The 10,883-nt window shown below is 42.5% G+C and overlaps 1 protein-coding gene and 1 long non-coding RNA gene across 23 annotated transcripts in view; one reads left to right on the forward strand and one right to left on the reverse strand.

Annotated features, from left to right (window-relative positions):
* LOC126404393 (uncharacterized) overlaps positions 1-10,883 on the reverse strand; it is a 130,757-nt gene that overhangs the window by 42,544 nt on the left and 77,330 nt on the right. The window lies entirely within an intron of this gene.
* Positions 1-10,883, forward strand: part of LOC126404276 (gastrula zinc finger protein XlCGF57.1-like) — a 236,338-nt gene that overhangs the window by 37,587 nt on the left and 187,868 nt on the right. For 3 of the 21 annotated variants that reach the window (XM_050067395.1, XM_050067393.1, XM_050067390.1), the window contains exon 2: positions 2,881-2,912. The exons of 14 other annotated variants lie outside the window; for them this stretch is intronic. In XM_050067395.1, coding sequence (XP_049923352.1) covers positions 2,881-2,912 — 32 coding nt within the window. Of the gene's footprint in view, positions 1-2,880; positions 3,783-7,395; positions 7,750-10,883 lie in introns of those variants that run through there. 4 more of the 21 variants (XM_050067402.1, XM_050067401.1, XM_050067385.1 and 1 more) reach the window with 3 other exon arrangements.

Consider the following 10,883-nt stretch of genomic DNA (forward strand, 5'->3'; position numbering starts at 1 on the left):
TTTACAAACATCAGATTAGTCTAAAGGGTGATAGTGACGTGAAAAATGTGATATATACATATATATAGCTAAACTCAGCAAGGTAAACAACAAGGCGATTCCCATTTACACAGTGGTAAGAGTGCTGGACCGGAAGTGTCGCACAAAAAATCGGAAGCTGGCTGCGTTCTGTTTTGCCTCCGTGTTTCCGTGAAAAATAAGGTGGATAATGTTTGTTATGTATTTCACCCCTGTCAAATACCACTTAGCCTAAAATACTCATAGACACACATTTCATATACGAGTAAAGGAAATACTGCCTATGTCTATGTAACTATATCTTCACTCTCAAGCAAAACTTGGAATTTATAGTAAAACTATATGTGGTGTAATCAATAAACAATACATTTATTTTTATATAGCGCTTTTCAGGTACACAAAGACAATTTACAAGTTAAAAACAGAAATATAAAGACACACTGAAAATATAAAGAAAGAGATAAATTATACATTAAAAGCAATTTTAAAAAGGTGAGTTTTGGTGAGTGTTTTATATGTGGATTGTCATTTCAGACTATCCAGAGATGGACCATAAAAAAAATACCCCAATATATTAATATAACAGTTGTTTGACACAATAATTCGGACTCGAAATTTTATATGAAGTAATGTATTATTGTGTTCTCCTAATAATGAAAACCTGTCACTAAGTATTGTTTTGTTGGTTGACTCAAAGTTTCTGCTATTGATTAGTCAGACTGGCTACGGTGGCTGGGCTAACATTAGCCATGTTCGCTAAGGCTAGCGCTTTCATTAGCTTTAAGTAGTTTATAGGCGGACATTTAGACATATTACTTTACTATCATATCGTAAGAGTCCCACGTGTAATTACTGTCTATATGCGTACATCCCAACAACATAACATACATACGTTCCTTTACTTGCGGTAAAGTGTTAAGTTAGCATTGTCAATAAAGACAAAAAAAATGTATACATTTACGGCAGTACTTGTCGTCAAACCAGCCCAGTGGCATTACATTTGCATATTCATCAGGGGGCGGTACCCATCCAACCGTCTCTCAGTGTCATAACAATCTCAAGCGGCACATACCGTCGTGTGTCGGTGGAATAACAGCGGCATGATAGCAGCATACCACTCCGAGAATCTGTATGCCAGTCTGGGGATCGGTATATACCAGTCTAGGGATCTTTATGCCAGTCTGGGGATCGGTATATGTCGCTGAGCAGCAATCGACATACCTTCAGCCACTTTTAGATCTCGGCGCTACTGCACCAGAGAAGCTAATGACACCAGAGAAGCTAACGACACCAGAGAAGCTAATGACACCACAGAAGCTATAAGCTCAAGCGTCATAAGCTTCTCTGGTGTCATTAGCTTCTCTGGTGTCGTTAGCTTCTCCGGTGTGGTGTCATTAGCTTCTCTAGTGTGGTGTCATTAGCTTCTCTGGTGCCGTTAGTTTCTGTGGTGTCGTTAGCTTCTCTGGTGCCGTTAGCTTCTCTGGTGTCGTTAGCTTCTCTGTCATTAGCTTCTCTGGTGTAGTTAGCTTCTCCGGTGTCATTAGCTTCTCTGGTGCCGTTAGTTTCTCTGGTGTCGTTAGCTTCTCTGTCATTAGCTTCTCTGGTGTAGTTAGCTTCTCCGGTGTCATTCTCTGTCATTAGCTTCTCTGGTGTAGTTAGCTTCTCCGGTGTCATTAGCTTCTCTGGTGTAGTTAGCTTCTCTGGTGTCGTTAGCTTCTCTGTCATTAGCTTCTCTGGTGTAGTTAGCTTCTCCGGTGTCATTAGCTTCTCTGGTGCCGTTAGCTTCTCTGGTTCAAATTGATAGAAAGGCAACAGGAAGTCAAGTAACCACTGGTTCCAACCAAGGTCTGCAGAAGACCATCTCTGAAGCAATAACACCTTGTCCAACCTTGAAGCAGATGGGCTACAGCAGCAGAAGACCACACCAGGTGCCACTCCTGTCAGCTAACAACAGGAAACTGAGGCTACAATTCACACGGGTTTTCTCACCAAAACTGGACAATAGAAGATTGGAAAAACCACATTCAGATGGAAGCATGGATCCATCCTGCCTTGTATCAACGCTTCAGGCTGCTGCTGGTGGTGTAATGGTGTGGGGGAGATTTTCTTAGTACCAACTGAGCATGGTTTAAACACCACAGCCTACCTGAGTATTGTTGCTGAGCGTGTCCATCCCTTTATGACCACAGTGTACCCATCTTCTGATGGCTACTTCCAGCAGGATAACGCACCATGTCACAAAGCTCACATCATCTCAAACATGACAATGAGTTCACTGTACTCCAATGGCCTCCACAGTCACCAGATCTCAGTCCAATAGAGCACCTTTGGGATGTGCTGGAACGGGAGATTCTCATCATGGATGTGCAGCCGACAAATCTGCAGCAACTGTGTGATGTCATCATGTCAATATGGACCAACATCTCTGAGGAATGTTTCCAGCACCTTGTTGAGTCTATGACACCAAGAATTAAAAAGGGGGTCCAACCTGGTACCAGCAGGATGTACCTAATAATCAGACTTGACTCACTGCAAACTCTGGCATCCCATGAACAGTCATTCTCACATAATTCACATAAGCGTGAACAAATGAAGAGATTCTCACATAATTCACATAAGCGTGAACAAATGAAGAGCTTCACTGGAGCCTCCAAACATGACAAGAGTCTCAATGGATGTTAATGATTGCTGCGAAATTGAAAGCTTAGCTCAACCTCACTCACTCTGACACAGCTGAGTGAACACTGTGAAGCTGTTTGATGCTCAGAGATCTGTAGAAGTTCAGTAAGGAGTTTTTGAGCTGTGATGTGAATGAACGACAACATTTCTCTGTAACATCTGTGTGTTTCCTGTTTCCTGCAGACGTCCAGCAGCTGTTGGTGGTTAAAGAAGAGGTTCCCCCTGAGCAGCAGGAGTGGAGCTCCAGTGTGGATCAGGAGGACCCAGAGCCTCCACACATTAAAGAGGACCAGGAGGACCCAGAGCCTCCACCCAATAAAGAGGAACAGGAGTTCACATCCACTCCTGTCCCTGTGAAGAGTGAAGATGATGAAGAGAAACCTCAGTCCTCACAGCTTCATCAAAGACACACTGAACAGATGGAAACAGAATCAGATGGAGAGGACTGTGGAGGACCAGAACCAGCCAGGAACTCAGATCCAGATACACATTTACAACCTGAGACTGATGCCAGTGATGATTGGACAGAGACCAGAGAACCTCAGTCACGTTTAAACTCTCTTAAAAATGATCAAGTCCCCGTCAGTGATTTGAATGGTGGTAAAAAAAAACCATATAGGTGCTCCGAGTGTGGGAAAAGATTTTCTCAACGTGGAAATCTGAAGCGACACATGAGCACTCACACAGGAGAGAAACCATTTAGCTGCTCTGAGTGTGGGAAAGGATTTTCTCAACTTGGAAATCTGAAGCTACACATGAGCACTCACACAGGAGAGAAACCATATAGCTGCTCCGAGTGTGGGAAAAGATTGGGTAATCTTAGAAATCTGAAGCTACACATGAGCACTCACACAGGAGAGAAACCATATAGCTGCTCCGAGTGTGGGAAAGGATATTCTCAACTTGGAAATCTGAAGAAACACATGAGCACTCACACAGGAGAAAAACCATATAGCTGCTCTGAGTGTGGGAAAAGATTTGGTCATCTTGGAAATCTGAAGGAACACATGAGCACTCACACAGGAGAAAAACCATATAGCTGCTCCGAGTGTGGGAAAAGATTTGGTCGAACCGGACATCTGAAGGTACACATGAGAATTCACACAGGAGAAAAACCATATAGTTGCTCTGAGTGTGGGAAAAGATTTGGTCACATTGGACAACTGAAAGAACACATGAACACGCATACCGGAAAAAGGTGCTTCAGCTGTTCAGTTTGTCAGAAATCTTTTACACGGAAAGAGATCTTGATAGCACACATGAGAACGCACACTGGAGAGAAACCATACAGCTGCTCCGAGTGTGTGCTTGGATTTTCTCACTTAAGTCATCTAAAGAGACACATGAGAACTCACACAGGAGAGAAACCATATAGCTGCTCTGAGTGTGGGAAAAGATTTGGTCAAACTGGAACTCTGAAAAAACATATGAAAACGCATACTGGAAAAAGGTGCTTCAGCTGTTCAGTTTGTCAGAAATCTTTTATACAGAAAGGGACCTTGAAAGAACACACGAGAACTCACACAGGAGAGAAAGCTTTTCGCTGCAGTGTTTGTGACCAAAGATTTGCTTGGCGTAAACATCTCAGAAAACACAAGTGTGTTGTTAATGAGTCAGTCTCATTAGAATCACACTAAGGGGCATTAGAAGGGAGATTTTATTGAACCTGAAACCGTACACTGATGACAATTGGAAGGAGACCAGAGAATTTCAGTCAATATAAAACTTTCTGAAAAATAAGTAAGTCCTAGTACGTTGTTTGAGACTTATTATGACACAAAAATAGTTAAGTTGTTCTGAGAGTTGTAAAAGATTGTTTGTCTGGGCTCTGAAGGAACACATGAGGATTCCTATGGAAGAGAAACTATTAAGTTAGTGAAACAAGATTCTTGCTGAAGTAAAACTTAATTTGTCATACGAGTTTTAGTTCAGGGGACAAATCTTTCAGCTTTTGTGTGTCTGTGTGTGTGTGGGAGGGTTGAAGCTTTTGTCTCCGAGTTAAAGAATAAACCCTCAGGCTCAAGTGTATTTGAATCATTTATCTTCCTGTGTGTGTTTTTTGAGGCAACCTGTAATTTCAGTAACACTTCCAGACTTTTATTTTGAAGCTCAGCAACTCATCTGCTCTGGAAGCTGTATTCTTCACTTTGGCTAACGTCACACTGTTTGAGCAGGATGACATGTCTGTGGGCTCCTGCTCATGCAGGGGTGGAAGGAAATGAAAAAGCAAACATATTGGCTGAACAATCATTAAAACAACATTTGAGTGACGTGCAAGTGTCACTAAGGAATATTCAGTGCAGGTAGATTACAGAGTGGGATCCCAAGGGAAGAGATGATCATTACCCGTCTGAGGAGAGGATGTAGTGTAAGAGTTAATCCCTAATCAAGTAAAAGTGTTACACTGCATAAGTTGATTAAGAAACAAAACCATATAACCATCTTATAACCATGTTTTATGTATAAGATCTTATAAAACCGATTGAAATGCATCTATATGTGTCAAAGCATTGCTATACATGTTAAAGTGTTCACAAATTAGAGTTATAAGTCAACGTTGTATTCACACTACAGAGCACACACGTAACCTATCATGTTCTGTATAACGATCAGCACACACACATTCACATGTCTGTACTACCTGATGCACATTTAAAAGTTTATATTGTATAAGAGCACAAGGGACTGCATAAAGAAAGTCCCTAAGATTCACATGTTTTTTTAAAAATAAAGTGAAAGCAAATCCAAAGCTAAGGGTGGAAAATTTGGGAACTTCCAGACTCAAAATGAAAGTGATACACCATTAAAATCGGGCCTGTTCACGATTGGACAAAAAGAAAAAGGTCGCCACCAATAGCTTTGCATTGAAGTGGGATGGATTAGCAGAAGAAGGTGGAGACTCTGTCCAGTCTCCACCAGCATAAAAGCAGACGCACTGAAAGTAGATTTTCAGTCCAGCTCCGGGGGATTGCACATGCGCAGTGTAACTTGAGCTGCGATGCTGGAGGATGACAGCAGGGGCGCTAGATAAAAAGCGCAGGATCCGCTCAGCGATCAAGGAGTGCGGTCTGCTTGGACTTTTGGACGGCGGCTGCCTGAAGTTGTTGGAATTGCATCTCTGACATTCTCACCCACAATGCAGGCCACCAGTGACAGTCCAGTAATAAGCTGTGAAAATGACATGCATGCACATCCCCCTTATTCCGCGGTCTCACGCCATCTACTGAGCCTATGAGGAAGTGCAGACCAGATTTTACTGTGCATGTGCAATCCCCCCATGTTTGACCCCGTGTCTCAGCCTTCTCTTGAATAGTTTTGTATGGACTTCCAGTATCGTAGACACGAAGAAGATTAACTTCTGGTATGGATTGGATATATGGCGGCGCCCTTGTCCGCCATCTTGTCTGCAGCTGGGTACTCTTGGGCTGCGTCCGAAAGGCCCACTGGCATACTGCATACTACTACTACGTACTACCACTAGATACTACTCCTACCTACTAAACAAGTTGGGTCCATTCGGACATACTAAAAGATTCGTGTGAAAACACTCCATCTGCTGGCAGAGCAGAGGTACTGCACCAAAATCTGAACGCACCTGTGAGTATCGAAATTGCCCAAAAATGAAGCTGGCCACTCTTTACCCACCAGCAACATGTCTGCAAGCTCTCTCATGCTTCTCAACATGCAAAATGCGAGGCGTAGGCGAGCCAGAGCTCACAGACGCCTCCTTTTGCACACAATAATTAATTCACTGCCACAGTAAGCAATGACATGACATGCCACACTCAAAAACTTAAACTTTGCACTTTGAAGATCCTTTATATTGTTTTTGAAATAATCCAACCTGTTATGGTGATGACAATCACTATCATCATCACTTCAATCAATCAATCTTTATTTATAAAGCACTTTTCATACATAAATGTAGCACAAAATGCTTTACAAGGTTAAAAAGAATATCAATATCTAGATACAGCATTTCCACCAGCACATTCTGTCATGTGTGTAGGCTGAGTCACTTTGAACACCTGTCACCTCACACAGTACAGTGACAGCCAATAAAACTGCTCTGCCATGATGTACTTTCATTATACCAAACTTAATCATCATTTGTTTTAACAGTACTAGTATTTATTATTATCATTACTTATTTTATTATTGTTGTTTGTTGTTGTCTTTTGAATGTCAAACGAATGTGAATGTCCAATATCAAACTAACTTAATACCGGTATAAAACAGACCGCTTTGTTCATAATCATATTCGCAGAAATACATTTTTGACCAATGAAAACTGTGTGTGTTGATGATTGTATATTTGTGCAACTTAAATCTTTAGCATGTTGCACATAATGAAGGAGGCGTACAGACCTGTGCAGCCACAACAATGCAACATTATACATGAAATGGTCAAACAGATTATATATATATATATATATATATATATATATATATATATATTAAATTGATATTAAAACACTTTAAAACTTACACCTCAGGAGTTCTTACCTGTCGGGATCCTTCAGTTGTTGCAGTTAATTGCACTTCACTGTTTTCTTTTACTTTTTTTCTCCTCTCTCCTTGACATCTTGCATGTTGTCTGGGCGCAACAGTCCAAGCTCAACAGTCCAAAATGGCGACAGCGCCCCTAGTGGCTCTTGGCAGAAATTTAACGGAGCTTCGCCTCTTGGTATCCATGCTCTTTGGTAACCCTTCCGGACTTTTATTTTGAAGCTCAGCAACTCCTCTGACCCGGAAGTTGTATTCTTTACTGTGGCTAACTTTATCCTGTTTGGACAAGATGGCGTCCAGCAGAAACAAGTGTTAGCAGAGTGTCTTTGTTGTGTTTTTAAAGTGTGAACATGTCGAAAGTCCAAATGCTGAGATCGTTGGTGAAGCAGCGACTAACTGCGGCTGCTGAAGAGATATTTGGGCTGTTTGAAAGAACGATAGCAGAGTACGAGGAGGAACTTTGTCGATCAAAAGAGGAGAACGAGCGACAACGGAAACTACTGGACGCTGTTTTCAACCCTCAGCTTCGGTTACACAGAGCAGGTTTGTTCATTAAACATTACAAGTTCATTATTAATAATATAACTGCAGCTTTGTTCAATAAATATTCAGTCTGTCGACGTTTATACGCCGCGTTAGCTTCTCTGGTGTCGTTAGCTTCTCTGGTGTCGTTAGCTTCTGTGGTGTCGTTAGCTTCTCTGGTGTCGTTAGCTTCTGTGGTGTCGTTAGCTTCTGTGGTGTCATTAGCTTCATGCTAAATCAGTGAGAATCTTTGGTTATTGCATTAGATTCAAATGCAAATCGGAGAACAAAAAATGAATTATTTAAATAAAGGTATTACTACAGTGGGCCTACTAAAGACAAATCACATTAAAATACCTTCACACAAGAAGTTCTTACATTAATAAAGAGTACCCGTGTCAGTCATATCTGATCAATGGATGGGCTGTGTGATCAGCAATCACATCAGTTATTTACTAACTGTTTCTCTCTGCATCAAAAAATGTGGCGCGCAACAAGTGAAACATCTGTTACATGAGTCTGAGAGTTGACAGCCTATTATCCTGAATTTTTGTTTGGTATGCATTTAAAATTTCTTCTACCTATTTTGGATGAGCAGGACCTGATAAGTATAAAAAACGAAACATAGTCAATGATAACAAAGTCTCAGTGTCTTCAAATGAGTACTTTCTAATTAACAGTGTCTTGTTACTGTTGCTAAAATTGGTCAAATTTGTTGCCATATCAAACTACAATCATTGTTAATCTTAAAAAAACAAGTTTCAACTATAAAATGTGATCAGGTTTTGGACCTTGTCCACTTTTGCGTCGGGATCAGCTGCAGACTGACTCGGCAGAGATGGCTGCCATCTTGTTTTTGGATTAGTGTATTGCGCTCTTACTACCACTAGATGGCACAAAAAAAGTGTCCACGAACGAGGACAACAGGTCTGACTTAAGCGGAATGACGTTGAAGATCCAGTAAACCCAAAATGTAATGTCCTCATGTGAGGACGCAGGGTCTCGAAAACGATCCACTGAAAACAGAATCGTTACTCATTTTCGTTTTGAAAAAAAGTTCCGCGTTTATACAACAATGTTTTGATAACAATCGCCGTGCACATGGATCTCCAAAAATGACCAAAAACACTACAGTATACACGCTAGGCCAGTAGTTGGTGGTGTGATGCTTACGCTTCCTTCAACAGAGCGGCGATGTATAAATAAACAAAATGGCAACCCCATGAACGTTTGTCTGGACGGACGACGAGGTGGAGTTGCTACAGTAAATCTACACTATGATGGGGAAGCGTTGATAAATTCAACAGGGTGAGCAGCACAAGCAGAGCTTGGGAGTTGGCCATTGTTGTTGTGATGGTCGACTTTCTCACGCATGCCTAGTGACTGGAACCATAATGCGCAAGTGTGAAAAGTCTCCGTTTTCAGAGGAACTGCATATTGCAAGTTTACATGACAACGGAGATGCTGCCGTTTCCAAAACAATTGCACTCTGAAACTCGTTTTCAAAACACTGCGTTTTCAGGCACCCAAAACGCCGCTGTCATGTAAACGATCGGCCAAAAGGCAACTAATGTTTTCCGTTTTCAGTGGAAATCGTTGTTGTATAAACGGGACCTTAATTTACATGTCGATCCGTGATCTGACCCTCACCTATAGTCGTGAGCTTTACGTAGTGGCTGAAAGAATTGTATAGCGGATACAAGAGGCCCAAATGAGTTTCAGAGTGGCTCAGCTCAGCCTTAGAGATAGGGTGAGGAGCTCAGACATGCAAAGGGAGCTTGGAGTGGGGCCACTGCTCCTTTGTTGATGGGGTTCAGCTGAGGTGATTCGGGCATCTGATCAGGATGCCTCCTGGGTGCCTCCCATAAGAGGTTTTCCGGGCACGTCCAACCGGTAGGAGGCCCCGGGGTAGACCCAGAACATGCTGGAGGGATTGTCATAGCTCATCTGTCTCTGGGAACACCTCAGGATACCCCAGGAGGAGCTGGAGAGCATTGCTGGGTAGAGGGTCATCTGGAATACCTTGCCCAGCCTGCTGCCCCGGCAGCTCGGCCCCTGATCAGCAGATGAAAATGGATGGTGTAGAGGAAACACCCTTTTGAGAATATTTGCACTCGTGATAAAATTTTGGGGCACCACGGTCCTCATAAGGGAAGTGACTAATCAAATTAATAACCAGTTATTAATTTGTCAATCTCAATATCTGGGTTATGAATCCTCTCTCTCTCTACACACATATGTATATATATATATATATATATATATATATATATATATATACACACATATGATCAAAGTCAAAGCTCCTCTTGGGGCCCCGGACTGTCGCTTCGCAGCTTTCCAGTCTTTCCAGTCCTGCAGGTGGCCTCAAACGTCGTTTCCCTTGCGCTGCAGAAAGTCTTTGGGTTTGGCACAAGAACCACAGTGATGAGTGGCTGGCAGCCGCTTGTTCCGATGAATCTGGGGCGAAGAGGTCAGTCAGCAGGTGCTGGTCTACTTTGTTCTGATTACTCGCTTAAAATAATGCTGAAAACAACATCGTTGGCCGTTCGATATTGTTGTCAAAGTTATTATTAACACGCGAAAATGTTGAAAACACTGGAGATAAAAAAAAACTGAATAAGCAAAATTTAGAAGTTTAAAATAATAAAGAGTTATGGGGGGGGGGGGGGGCTTTTGCAAGTTAATGACTTAAAAAGCATTTAAACCCAGTGCTAATTAGGGTTAAGTCGGTTCTTGGTAATACCAATTCAGTTCGGTACTCCGTCTTGGACCGTTTTTTTTTTTTTTTTTTTTTTTTTTTAGACCGACCGGACCGCATACGTCATTTTACAGCCGTACTCGGGCGGAACGTACATGGAGTGGACTCCGCGGAGGTCGGCCCGGACTAAAAGCGGAGGTCCGCAAGCCCTGTGCGCGCAAAGCTCAGATTTTACAACCGCGCGGATTCCGCTCCGTGCACCAGTGTCACACAAAAGACTGCTCTGCATGTATTTTTCACATCGCGGGGATTTTTCACGGACATTTTTACAGGAAACTACAACGCGGAAGTGCGCTCGACTGTGGAAGCCCGAATTACTCGCCAAGCGCACAGTGAGCAGGAGAGAGAGGGGGGTGGGGGTGGGGCGGGGACTGAGCTAGGGGGTGCGAGTGCG

The sequence above is a fragment of the Epinephelus moara genome, chromosome 17 (genome assembly GCF_006386435.1).
Source record: "Epinephelus moara isolate mb chromosome 17, YSFRI_EMoa_1.0, whole genome shotgun sequence".
NCBI classification, from domain to species: domain Eukaryota; kingdom Metazoa; phylum Chordata; class Actinopteri; order Perciformes; family Serranidae; genus Epinephelus; species Epinephelus moara.